General features: G+C 47.0%; 1 protein-coding gene across 4 annotated transcripts in view; it reads right to left on the bottom strand.

Moving 5' to 3' along the window:
• Positions 1-13,369, bottom strand: part of Mrap2 (melanocortin 2 receptor accessory protein 2) — a 33,381-nt gene extending 20,012 nt beyond the window's left edge. The window contains exons 1-2 of one of the 4 annotated variants that reach the window (XM_028875535.2): positions 13,240-13,369; positions 12,447-12,687 (exon numbers count right to left, since the gene is read on the bottom strand). Coding sequence is in view for 1 of the 4 variants with exons in the window: in XM_028875534.2 (XP_028731367.1) it covers positions 11,866-11,867 (2 nt within the window). In the remaining 3 variants the exon portion in view is untranslated. Of the gene's footprint in view, positions 1-11,865; positions 12,416-12,446; positions 12,688-12,784; positions 12,890-12,947; positions 13,124-13,239 lie in introns of those variants that run through there. The other 3 variants (XM_037207822.1, XM_037207823.1, XM_028875534.2) reach the window with 3 other exon arrangements.
• Between the last annotated feature and the right edge of the window lie 471 nt (positions 13,370-13,840).

Here is a 13,840-nt window from a genome sequence, read left to right as displayed (position 1 = left end):
TTCCAGGTACACATATGCATACATAAACACACAAAGATGAATAGTGAAGATTCAGGGTAAAATTAAGAAATAGTAGCTTACACTGTTACTATTAGCTAAGAACTATTCTGGGGCAGAAAAACCTGTGTTTATTCTTCATACATCTCCATCTGCTTGGCCAGCTGGTTCCTATCAAACCAACCCTGTAGATAATGGATCTATGTGGTCTAAGCAAATGAAGCAAATGAAAAATAACATCCGTGGGATGCCATTCAGTGCTTGTCTACCATGTGTGGTAGCTCTGGACTCAATCCCCAGAACCACAATAAGGGAGAGAGGGAAGAAGAGATGGAGAGAAATTACAATAAAAATAACTCGAGTGATAGCCCTTTGGATGTTTAAAAGCTGTAATTATCAGCATTTACAGCTCAGCGGTCCTACTACTTGGCTGACTTACCGACTTAGAAATACAGTAATAAGTGTTTCTTTCTAAGGACACTAAGGTAAGGTCTCCTTTGACCATGGCAAATTGACACTGCGGCCAAGGAAATAAACAGAGCAGGGGGAGACAAGAGGATAACGGTAAGGACATGAAGCAAGGAAAATAAAAGTGGACAACGTTGTTTCTCCTCTCTAAGCATCACACCACACACACAGCTGCTCCCCCACAGCTCCATAGCACTACACAGCGTGGACCACCAGGATTGGAAGCAGCTGCCTGGCATCCTCACAGGGCTCCTGCCTGTAAACACGGCCCGTGCTAGTGTGGTGTCAGGAAGCCCCCTAGAGACAACATAGGTGCACGAATACATCTTCTCTCCTGCACACTATTCCCTCTCACCTTATTAGTTCCATGTGCCATGGTCCCAAAAGAAAGAATTCATGATGGAAGAATCATGATAGGAAAATTCAGAGCAGCGACCTGACAAACGTGGCGGCGAATGATACTGGAACCAGCCTCGAGGTACTGCAGCAAGGCAAAAAAGAAAAGCCAGATGCATCTTCCCACCCATCCAGCTGCAGCTTCGGTAGCTTTCAGGGGAAAAAAAAAACGAGGGGCTTCTTCTCACTATCTCCTCTTTGCTCTTGACTCCCAAAGGTAAGCCTGAGGATAGAACCTGTGGTCCCTCCTTTAAACGGCCATCAGGTGCCCTTGGGAAGGTCCAGCAGGCAATGCTTTTCATCCAAGCCCCGGGCAGATGCTTGGGCCTTGGGACACACATGAGGACAAACAAGTGAAAAGCTGTGGAAAGCAGCATTTTACTCCTTCATGTTGCCAACACCCAGGGCTGTCTCTGAGCTTGGCTGAAAGGAAGGCTGGGCCTGCTGGTTGTTTGGAAATTGCCATCCCATCTGTCTGGGAAGCCCACTCTATAGAGACTGTCTTCAGTGCTGACTGGCTCAGAGGTAGTGACACCCTGACACCAGGGAGCTAGAAGCTGGCAGTGGCCCTCTGGATATATAGACAGAGACAAGAGTGTGCTCTCCTGCACCCTGGGGCCCTGCTGCTCTAAGTATCTAATGTAGGTCAGATTGCCCCATACTAATAGAGTACTTAAAAATAAGCTCACTGACAGGAAACACATCCTAAACAGGCTTCTTGGAGTGGCAGAGAGAAATTATTCTTTTGAGCAACTGAAAGTGCTGTTGCCAATGAATGCATAACAAACATTAGCACTACACCTTAAAACTACCTTTTTCAGGTGTGCATAGGTAGTTTCAGAAGAACCCATGGTGGGAAAGCAGGATTAGCAGGCTCCAGACATCTTTCCCTGCAGTAAAAACTGTCAATCATCTCTTCTCCCTCCCACATTCCAACACTTCCATTAGCTCCCTGACTCTTCCATCCTCTAAGCCAGCTCCCCTTGAAGAGACACTAGCCTACTCACAAATGTGCTCTGGCAGGCCACGACCTTTCCCCCCATTCCCTCTTGCTAAAAACCATTAGATTACATCCCTAAAGCTAGCCACCATGGTCTATTCCCTTATTTGGCCACTTCCTCCTCCTGGGGCTATCAAAGTCCAACAATCAAAAGCCTCCTTTGGCTTTTGCCCAATAAAAATTAAACACCTCTTTCTAACACGGTTTCCCCCTTTATCTTTATTAAACCGCCATTTGCCTATGGGCCACGTCTGTCTCCCCTCTATCCAAAGACAGTCCTTTGTCCCTCCGAGACAAACAGCCCTTCCCCTTTCCCTTGTCCCCTTCCTGTTGTGGAATGTTATTTTAACTGGGTAAATACACATTACATTTGTTTATGCTGCATTTGTTTAATTATGAAAAGATGTGTTGCTGTCACCTTGCCTGTCTAAGGCATCTGATTGGTCTAATAAGAAGTTGAATGGCCAATAGCTAGGCAGGAGAAGGATAGGTGGGGCTGACAGGCAGAGAGAATAAATAGGAAGAGAAATATAGGCTTGAGAAAAATGGAAGGAAGAAGAAGAGAGAAGAGAATGAGGGAGAAAGAGAGTGAGATACCTGCTAAGCAGGCAACCACCAGCCAGCAGACACAGAATAAGACATACAGAAAGGAAGGTAAAAAGCACTGAGGCAGAAACATCGATAAAGAGAAACAGATTAAAATAAGAGCTAAAATAAGGCCGAGCATTCAGAACTAATAAGTCTCTGTGTCATGACTTGGGAGCTGGTTGATGTCCCCAAAGAAAAAGCCTGGTACACCTTCCCCTTCTCCCTCATCCCCTATCACCTTTACCACCACATCCTAGCCCATTCTAACACAGACCTCCTCTCTTTCACTCCTCTTAAAAATTACACCTGCAAGGTCATTTGCTGCTGTTTTCTGCCTGAGTCAAAAAGCAGCCACTTTAACTTTTCTTCCCCACTTAATAAAGGAGCTCTCCAAGAAAACAGGTGTTTGGGTGTGGTTTATACCTAATCTAGGATCTGGGTTGAAGCCACTGGGAGTCTCCTTCATTCCTGGGCATTCCTCTTTCTTAAGAACAAGCATTTCTCCCCATCTCCTGAACATGCAGCTCCCCTGATGGACCAAACAAAGACAAAGGCTCATTATCTCCACCCTTCTGCCAGGATGATGCTCATGCCAAAAGGCTGGTCAGAAACCTTCCTTTCCACGTGAAGGGTAAACAGAAATACAGGCCTTGGCCAAGCAAGTGCCAACAAGGACAGGCACAGAATTCCATATGGAGGCATCCTCACAGAGATCCGCCTGCCTCTGCCTCCCGAGTGCTGGGATTAAAGGCATGCGCCACCAACGCCTGGCTGACTCATGCCTTTAATCCCAGGAAGTGATGTCAGGAAGCAGAAAGGTATATAAGGCGTGAAAACCGGGAACTAGAAGTTTTTGGCCTGGTTAAGCTTTTAGATTCTGAGCAACAGTTCAGCTGAGACCCATTCTGGATGAGGACTCAGAGGTTTCCAGCCTGAGGAAACAGGATCAGCTGAGGAACTGGCTAGGTGAGGTGGCTGTGGCTTGTTCTGCTTCTCTGATCTTCCAGCATTCACCCCAATACCTGGCTTCAGGTTTGATTTTATAAGAACTTTTTTAAGATTCCTGCTACAACCAACTCCACCAAGTTGTCCTCTGACCTACACACACATACACATACACACGTGCTCACACAATAGTAATAAAGTTAAAATAAAAAAAGAGCACACTAAGATAGTGCACAGGCTGAGATCATAGCAGACATGCTCTATGTACTGTGGAATCTCATGATGTTAATGCATTACAAAGTTAGTCTCTGCTTCTTTCAACTCTGAACATGAGAGTAAATAAGAAGTACTTCCTAATCTGTGCTCTGTGGGAGGGGAGTTGAGAGCTCTCCGAGGCAAGAAGATCCCGGGGAATGGTAGACAATGCTTAGCCAACCAGGTACCTTGTGTATCCTCACAGCCACAAGCACACAGCCTTGCTTCGTTCCCAAGCTTGGGGTTCCGGAGTCTCTTTGGGAGACTTTCTCCATCTGGGAGAGTCTTGGACAGCACGGGAGTATCTGTGCTCAGCCTAAACCAGTTCTGGAAACACACATGGAGTCTTAAATTCTTCATTTTTAAGCTTCCACTGCATTTATGTGAAAGCCCTCTATGGCTTAAGTACTCACTTCCATGGAGAGCAAATGTAAAGGGTTTAAAAGGATTTGGTAAAATTCCTTCCAGGAATATTCTGTGACAAAATACTAACTGCTTTTTACTTATGTCCTTAACTCTATATGGGTACCTATTTTCAAAAGTTATGATTACGTCTGTAAGCATATGCATGATTGTTTGTGTATATCTACATAGACGGTAGATACATGATAGATAGATGATAGTGATAAACAAGATGATGATAGTGGACAGATGACTGATAGATGAAAGAGACAGACATGGGTGCATAGAAGAATAATAGATATGACATGTATAGACTGAATTTTGACCACCTTATAATTTTTGTGGCCAAGCCCTTAACCCCTGATACTTCAGAATGTGACTATGTTTGGAAAGAGGACTTCTAAATTAGTTGAACAGAGGCCATCTGATGGACATCCTGAGAGAGATGGGAACACACAGAGGGATCACATTGACCAGGCGGCAAAAGCTCAGCCATCAGTGAGCCAAGGCCAGACGCCTGTGACAGGGCCTTTCCTTATGGCCCTCAGTGAAGACCACTCAAGTCTGTTGTTTAAGCTTCTCTGCCTGGGGTATCTTGAGTTCAAGCAAACTTATGTAAGTGCTGAATAAATTTAAGGAAAACACTGTTCTCTTGGATGAATTAAACTTTCATTAGAAATAAAACTGTCATTTAATCTGAATTTCAAAGTCCATTATATCCACCTTACTTTATCCCAATCATTCTTACAGTAATGAAACAATAAATATACCTTTGAAAAGAAAGCTATTTCCAAACTGTCATTAATCCACCCTCTCTGTACCACCTTCAACAGGTACATAAAGTCCCCACAAGATTGTTCTGTACGGATAAGGAGGAGTGATTGTTCTAGACAAGTTAGAATTAGGAGGAGAAAGTTCAGATCAAACACTGTGAATGTAACCATGAGAGACTTAGTGAAGATAAAAAAAAAAAAAATCCCAGGCCTGTACACTCTGGAATTCAGGCTTATATATAGAATCATTCTCATCCCTGCTGACCTTCACCTCCCAAACACACACACACACACACACACACACACACACACACACACACACACACACACACACACACACAGAGTAAAGGGCAGCATGAAATCATGATGGCATAGACAGCAGATACAAAAGCATCTTTAAGAAAACAGTCTCAGTTTAGCACAGGAACTCAGGCTTGGCGCAAATAAAGATGGTCCTCAAAGCTTCTTCTACCTGTCCTCTTCTACCTTCTAAGCTGTTCCTATGAACTGTCACTCGTGCTGGGGTAGGTCTTGGCGATGCAGCTGTCTTTGAGTCATTTCTGCTCCTGTAAGTAACCCCCACCCCCATACTCCTATAAGTAACCCTAATAAAACTCATTGGCTCACCAAGCTAGACTTTGGTGGTATCCATACTTTGGGCTGTTATGGGTTTTCTACCTTTGGTGAGTAGATGTGTGTGCCGCATCTCCCCAGGAAGAGTTTTGTCACATGATAGGGGTTCAGCGCCACCTCTGCTCTACTGTGGTACCTACCTCATCCAGCTACTTTAGCACACGAGGACTCTTTTCTTCTCTCAGATTCCATTGACATGAATGACTTGAATTTCTTACTTAGGAGAGAGTATGGTGGCTTGAATGAGGAATGTCCACCATCGAGGTGGACATTTGAACACTTGGTTTCCAGTTCATTGTCCTGTTGGGGAGATTTAGGAGGTGTAGACTTGTTGGAAGAAGTGTGCCACTGGGTTAGGCTACCTCAATCAACTTCCAGTTTGTTCTCTCTACTTTGTGTCTGTCTTTAAGGATGGAACTCAGGCCACCATGCCTGCCACTCACTGCCATGTCTTCCTGCCATGACGGACTCTTATCCCTCTGGAACTGTAAGCCCGAATAAACTCTTTTCCTTAAGTTGCTTTTGGTCATAGTATTTTATTACAGCAACAAAAAAGTAGCTAATACAAACAGCATGAATCCAGCTCCCCAGAGGTCAGCCTGTTGCTCACAAAGTACTCATGCTGATTTATATAGCTGTGGTTCCAAAACATGGGGGCCAGGTGAAATAAAACTTTAAAGTCAGGCCATTTGTGTGGCCCTAGGGAACTACTCTGTGTAAGTTTTAATTATCAGAGCTTTGGAAACATTTGGCACAGACTACAGTAAGTGGACTAGGCAGTATCTTAAATCATTTGGGAAGTGATTTGTCAAAGCCAGCTTACTTTACTTCTCTCCAGTGGTATCCATCCCCAAGCAGCACACACCGCTCCTACAAGCCCTGAGCTAAATCCTTCTGTTGACAGACAAGTACAAGGGGGAGGACTCAATCGGACCTTATAAATACAGGAGGCTGAGATGGTACATTAGAAAAGCTCAAACACAAGGATCAGCTTCTTGGTCTGGAGTTCTGACATAAGGGGTGGGCATCGTTTACTCTCTCCATCTGTCTAGCCCTCAGCCACTTCAGCAGAACTACCGATAAAAAGCAAGCCGGAGTGTGGTGGAGAACGGACAGTGATGGCTTCCAGCAGCCTACAGTTTCACCTGGCAGAAAAGCCCTGGCGAGAACAGAGCAAGGAGGGGCCTTGCAAAAGGAGGATGGGAAGTGGAGTCCGCCCCCTGCCTGAGGGTCCCCAAGTTTCCAAGTTTACCTTCCTTTGGTATCACTTGGAGTCAGATTTGGCAAGTTGCTTTCTATGGCAAGTTAGTGTAAGTAACTTCCAATAGTAAGAGTAATTCTAAATATGAAGTGCCTACCCATGGTAGCTATAATCTTTCTTCTGGCACCCTGAGCTCAGCTTCAAGACTCCCAGGAATACAGGTTAACACTCCATTAGGCTGTGTGGAAATTTTAAAACACAGCTGTGACTAGGGCACGGGCTTGTATAATGCTGTCCAGAGCTTCATCTTGAATGCCTGCTTCTATGTGTTAATGTGGGTGAGGGTGTGGGGGTAGGGCAAGATGGAGAGATGTACACTCCCATCCTCTCACTCACCTCCTGTGTCTCTCTCTTGATCCCCCAGGCACCTGTGCGAAGCAGCACCCCCAGCCAGTCCTGCTTCCCCACGACAGATGTTTTGCTGTGACAAGGACATGTGTGAGGGAAGCAAATGCACCGTTTGAGGGGAGGATTGGTTGACGCGTGTAAATCATTTTCACTTGAAGGGCTATGACATTTTGGTAATGTTCTCCAGTCAGGGAAGTAATTATATAGGTCTTGGTGGCAGAGGCAGAAGCTGCCATTCAGCCCACATTTTACCTTCAACAGGCTTAGCATTTCATAAAGAGATTGTCACATTTAAGCAACATTATCATGAGGCTGGACAAGCATGTTCGCAAGGAAGGAGAAACAAAAATTAATGTCTCACATGCTTTCTCCATCTTTCTAACAGGAATAAATGCTTTTCATACTCTAGTAGAGAAAGGAAAAAAAAATCACTTTGTACCTTGGCATAAGCCCAAAATAACAGCATTGAGAGTCGAGGAGTTAGACTGACTCCCTGTTAGGCAGACAGACAGGGAGCAGGGCCGTGGCTAGGTAAGGAAGGTGGTGTTTTTCCTCAACCTCCTGACTTGAGACAGAAGCAAGGCAGCTGTTGTCTCCAGCCAGCAGGTTCCCCACTGATGGACTGACTCAGCAAGTTGAAGGCTGGATCAGAGCCTGTCACAAAACAGTTGGGGACTGTCAACTACCCTATCTGTCTTCAAACTCCCCATCCCAACCCCAGTAGGAGACTGATGCTTCAGAGGTTAAAAAAAAAAAAAAAAAAAAAAAAAAAAAAACAGTCCTAGAGAAGAGAATTGATTTTTGGCTCACCCCTCTCTGCTTTGCAGAGGGTCTTTTTCTCTGCATGTCTGTAGTGTTTATTGTGGTGTTCTCTCTCCCCTCCCTCCCCCCCCCTCTCTCTCTCTCTCTCTCTCACACACACACACACACACACACACACACACACACACACACACACACATTCTGATGAGCCTCCCTTTCCAAATGGGAGTCTGGAATGCTGGCTAAGTAATCATTTTCTCTTCTAACTGCTCCCACCCCTAAATCTTCCTCCATCAGAAGTAAATGTGGAATCAAGCAGACAGCTTGCTACTCTTTCCGAGCAGCACAATTTGTGGGACCTGCTGCAGTATTTGCTTATTTTTGCTCTTCAACACCCTTTGAAATGGATTCTTTTTCCCTGCCTTAACACTGCAGAGTCCATAATTCTTCTGTCACACGACCATATCAAAGACCCTTGGACACAAACACAACTCTGACCTCTCACCATGCTCCGGTCTGGCTTCAGAGGAACTTCTTTTCTCTTTCTCCATTGTCTGCTGAGTTGTTGCTGGCCAGTTTCTCACCCATCCAAGGTCAAAGCAGGAGGCTAGGACTGCACTGTCCTTTTCTCTGTGCATGCTCAGTGACACCCGTCTTCTTTCCAGTGGCTCTTCATCACCTTCTCTACTCAAAACAGCCCCTGTGCCCTCCTCACTCTCCAGCTGGTCATCTCTCCTAGGTGGTCCCTCTTGGTCCTAGGAGATGGCCAAGCACCCCTTTCCTCACCTGGTTGATTCAGTTACCCAGGACACCTCATGAAGAACCTGTGCAGCTCACTTCCTGTTCCCTTGAAGGCCCAGGCGCTAGGCTTAGCATAGAGGCAGTACAACAGATCTCTCTGAAGATGTCTCTTCAACAGCCTCTTCTCTCAGCCCTTGTAGTAGTATTCATCTTAGATGTCTTGGTGCTGGGGGTGTAACACAGGGTCCTACTTATGGTTGGCAAGTGCTCCATCACTGAGCTCTGCCATCAATCCAGCACTGACTCCCTCCCTCCCTCTCTCCCTCCCTCCCTCCCTCCCTCCCTCTGTGTAAGTGTGTGTGTGTGTGTTGTGTACGCACATGCACATGCATGTGCACATATTCTGCAGGTGCTTCTGCATATGTATGTCCACGTGTGTGGAGGCCAGCAGTCAATGTCACGTGTCTTCCTCTGTTCCTCTCCACCTTTATTTTTTGAGAAGTGGTCTTTCATCGAGCCTGGAGCTCTCTGATTGAGCTGGGCTGGCTCATCAGTGAATGTCAGGGATCCACCTGGCTCTGCCTCTACCCTAACTGAGAACTAGGGCTATAGGCAGACCCCATTGCACCTAGCCTTTCCCCTGGATTCTGGGGATCCAAACTCAGGGCCTCATGTTTGCAGGGCAGGCAGGCACCTTGCCAACTGAGCCATCTCCCCAGCACAACCCTCGCATTCTTGAAGAGGCTGGTAGGTACACAGGTTACCGAAATGTCTTCAGATAGCAACCTTGAACTTTCTACTTGGCAGCTGAGCGCTTTCATTTGGAAGTTCTCAGAACTTGAAAGTGTGTGCCTTAGTCAGAAAGCTTACCCTGGTGCCCTTACTTTACCTACACTCACTTTTTTTTTTTTTTGATTGAGTGTTAATTTCCAATTATTTTTCTTCTTCTTGTCTAACAGTTGAATGTGAGCATTGGAAAATAAAATGCAGTGCCCTCTAATCCTGTGGGGCAACCCCTCTTCTGAACAGTCCTGACCACTGACCTTAGGAATGAAGCCACATCCTGCTGGTCAACTATCTCAGGACTGACTCAAGTGCTGGCCATGCCTCTTCTCTGCCAGGCTGATACTGTCTGTTGGTCTCTAGACCCTTATGTCCAGCCATACTCCTGGTTCTTTGAAGTGGCCCCTATTCTCTAAATAGGTGCTGCTCAGAATTGAACATGGAGTGCAAGGGACCCTGGGCTTCTCTGATCCTAACACCACAAGGAGGGAGCAGGTGATGATGGTTATGTGCCTGGCTCTACTCTCAACTCTCCTGTCTATTGGCAATGGAACCATGGACAAGTACCTCATTCCTGTGTGCTTCTGTCTCTTCATTTGCTAAATGGGCATAGTGATAATCCCATTTCCACCTCATGGGCTTGTTCCATGGGTTGCAGTAAAAGATAACACTTCTATTATCCCGACATGTAACAAGCTCCACACAAATGTGGGCGAGGAATGGCATGCCCTTACCAAGGAAATCCAAGTCTCCTTGCTAGGCCTCACTTAAGATAGATTATGGAAACCCCAGGATGTCTTTCACATGAATGCAGCTCACCATGGAGGCATTATCCCACCATCTCATCTCTTCCTATTCCCCTCCCCCTCTACACACACACACACACACACACACACACACACACACACACCTCTTTGAGACAAGGTCTCACTGGCTGGCTTCAAACATACCCTCTTACTTCAGTTTCCCATACAATGGAATTTACAATTATATGCCCCTCATCTGGATGCCCATGGTAGGTGGCATATATGCATGTGTATGCATGCTTGTGTGGGGAAGGAAAAGATTGGCATCAGGCACCTTCCTCTATTCCTCTCCACCTTGCTCTCTGACACAGATCTTCTCTCAAGTCTGAAGCTCATTGATTCAGAAAGACTAGCTGGCCAGCCAGCCCCAAGGACTCTCCTGTCTCCACCTCTGTAACACCAGGATTATGGCCACTACACCTGACATTTTTTTTTTTTTTTTTTTTTGAGACAGGGTTTCTCTGTGTAGCTTTGCGCCTTTCCTGGAACTCACTTGGTAGCCCAGGCTGGCCTCGAACTCACAGAGATCCGCCTGCCTCTGCCTCCCTAGTGCTGGGATTAAAGGCATGCGCCACCACTGCCCGGCCTACACCTGACATTTTTAAATGTGGGTTCTGGGGATCCAAATTCAGTTCTCATGCTTGTCTGCAAGCATTTTACTAACTGTCTGTATGCAGTGCCCAGGGAGACCAGGAGAAGTGGTCTACGACAGAGACAGTGTGGGTGCCAGGAATTGACCTAGGCCCTCTGGAAGAGCAGCCAGTGCTCTTAACCACCTAGACAGATCCCCAGTCCCCTGTCCTCTATTTTAAAACCATCTCTGAACTTCAGCGCAGAGCTAGAGCTTGAACCTGACTGTGAGCCTGAAATTCTGGGATTATTATCTTCTTCAGATACGTTTCCCCTCAGATCTGTAGTTATTGCAACTTTAATCAGTGCCTCCCACCATCGTATATTTCTGTCCTAGTAACTGGCACCAGGGAGAAAGCACACATAAAGAGCCCTACTTATTTTAAATACTCCCCATGCCCCGTCCTTTGCTATAGCAGGAGACAGCTTTCCATGCCTCTGCAAAGCCAGGTGCACTTTTATATTGTCCATATATATATATATATATATATATATATATATATATATATATATAATATTCCATGTGTATATATATATATCCTTGTATACACACACACATATACACACACATAAAAACAGATACACACACGTATATTTTAGGGGTCAGTGAGTCCAACATATCTGTAGGTTCTTTGATATAAAATGGAAACAACGGTCACCATGGCCTGAGGACTAAAGGAAACATAATATGAGGAAGCACCTCAGCAAGTTACTGTCACCCTGCAGACCTTACAAATCCAAAAAAAGAAGGAATTCAGAAGTGGATTCTGAGTGGTGAAATGTCCCAGCATCTGCCAGCCAACAGAAACCAGAAGAATGTGAAGATGATGTCATTTGCAAAGTAAAAGACCACCCTGGGTAAGCAGAGGCTTCAGAGGTTCAGCCCAGGGGCAGGCTTGGAGCAGCCAGGGCTAAGAAGGTAGCAACAGCAGAAAAACATCCACAAGAACACACATCAACTCTGGCTCTCACAGTAAGTGCTGATGTTTTCTCTTCCCCTCTATTGAGTTTCATGATTTCAAAATGCTGCTTCTACCTAGCAGGCTAGCATCATTACCCTAATGAGTCATAACTCACATCTGTAGAAGCCTGGAGATGGCACACCCCCATCCACAGCCCAGCTTGTTGTAAATGACCTCTGGGAATGCTTTCCTGGGTGGTCTTGAGCTGTCTTTTAGAAGAACTTGTTCTGGGAGGCGATGCTTCCATCTTTTGAAAAGTCTCCTGGCTCTATTCTCATGCCTCACGCCTGTGCAAAGGCGACTCCAATATGCTTTCCCTGCTCCAGGGTGCCGGCCAGGCAAGCTTCAAGCAGTCCCTTCCTGGCTTCAAGACCTCCCCCAAGCAGTTTGAGCTGGCCTCTGCCTTCCCTCCCAAAGAGCTACTTATCCCTGGCCCCACCCCCACGCCATCGATATCACCTCCTTGCTATAACACACTGCAACAAAACCGATTAACAGTCCCTCCACCTTCCCTGGATCCTTGCAGCCCAGGCCATTCTTGTACCTGTTTTTGCTGCTGTACTCCAAGCCAGGAATCACAGCTTTAGTTTCCAAATCTCCCTCCGCCCCCACTAGTAACTGGTGGAATCAGGTTGGAAAATGTACTTAGCTCTCTCATCTCATTTTTACCTGCGCGCTTGAAATACTGCTACTTACTTGCGGGAGGGGGCAGTTCTTAAGGATTAATTCGTGTGTGGCAGTTCCTCTGGCTTCCCTGGAGCCACAGGCACTTTCTTCCAAGCTTCTTTTGCTCTCAAAACATTCCCGATCGCTTCATCGTTGCCAGATTAAATCGAGTACAATATCCGGTGCTCCATGTCATCTAAAGCGCTGTGGAAACCGAAGCTTCAGAACAGTTTTCTGTCGCACTTGGTCTCAGAAAGCCTTCCTCAGTTCACTGCATAGAATAGGACAGAGAAGAACGCAGGAGGAAGTAGTTAATTGCCATCTCACCAGTAACGTGAATCAAGACCTGCTCCCTAGTCTGAACAAACCTGTCAACCGCAGGGTTAGTCCTAGAAAAAACAGATTTACTGAAGGGGGTGCGCATCTGGGGACCACGCCCTTGGTCTGGAGGCGCAGGTCTCCAGCCTCTGGGCTCCGTGGATGTGATGCGCTACCGGGGGCTGCAGACCCAGCAGCAGGAAAGTTTCTCACCTGCGGGAGAGGATGTGGCCAGGTCGTGGTGCCCAGTCCGCCCACCAGATGCTCAGCTTAGCACAAGGAGCTGTATGACCCACTCGGGCTAGAAGGGCTGTCCTCAGCAGCTGGGCAGGCTTCGAACTTGGGAGCCCTTCAGGAGGCCCTCAAGCTGCCCTCGGTACGGTCCAAACACGAATGGCACTTCCCCGCCCTCCCCATCTTCACCCACTCCGATCTCGATCCCCGGGCATACTGAAAGGCACCCGGACCCCAGGCTAGCCCCGCGCCCCGTCCTGCCCCGGGTTACCGCAGGCTCTGCAGCGTCCAGCTCTTCCAGTGCCCAAGCCTCACCACCGCCGCTGGCCTGAGCTGTGCGAGTCGCTCCCTGCGCCGCGGTGCGGTGGAGATGCGCGCTCGCGACCCTAGCGGCGGAGGCGGCGGTGAGGCTGGAGCTGATCTCCCGAAATGCTGAGGACTCCCTTGAGTGTGGACAAAAAACATGCACTGAGCAAAGGAAAGAAAAGATGTCCAGGGATACTTTGCCCTCTCCAGCTCTCTGGTGGGTCTCTTAGGCCAACTTTGGGTACCAGGCTCTCACGACCTGAACAATAGGAAATGGAGCCTCATAAACAGGCTTGCCCGTTATTCTCAGCCTTGGGTTCAGGAGTTGAGTGAGACTAGACTCCTCCATAACACACTGCTTAAATTACTGTCTCCGTTTTTGTGTGCCTCCTACAACCTAAAGGTACAGATGCCAAGGGGCATCAGACATCCTCCAGACTGATCCTGAAGAGTTACCGGTGGACTGGGAACAGGCTCCAGTTAGCAGCCAGGACTCCTTCTGCACGCATTTGTATTCCGTCCTCTGATCTGTATCGGGTGCCAGACACGAACTTTGTAGAGCTAGT

The sequence above is a fragment of the Peromyscus leucopus genome, chromosome 7 (assembly GCF_004664715.2).
Source record: "Peromyscus leucopus breed LL Stock chromosome 7, UCI_PerLeu_2.1, whole genome shotgun sequence".
In the NCBI taxonomy this organism is placed as follows: Eukaryota; Metazoa; Chordata; class Mammalia; order Rodentia; family Cricetidae; genus Peromyscus; species Peromyscus leucopus.
Note: the sequence above shows the minus strand (reverse complement) of the source record. Positions and strands in the feature narration are given on the sequence as shown.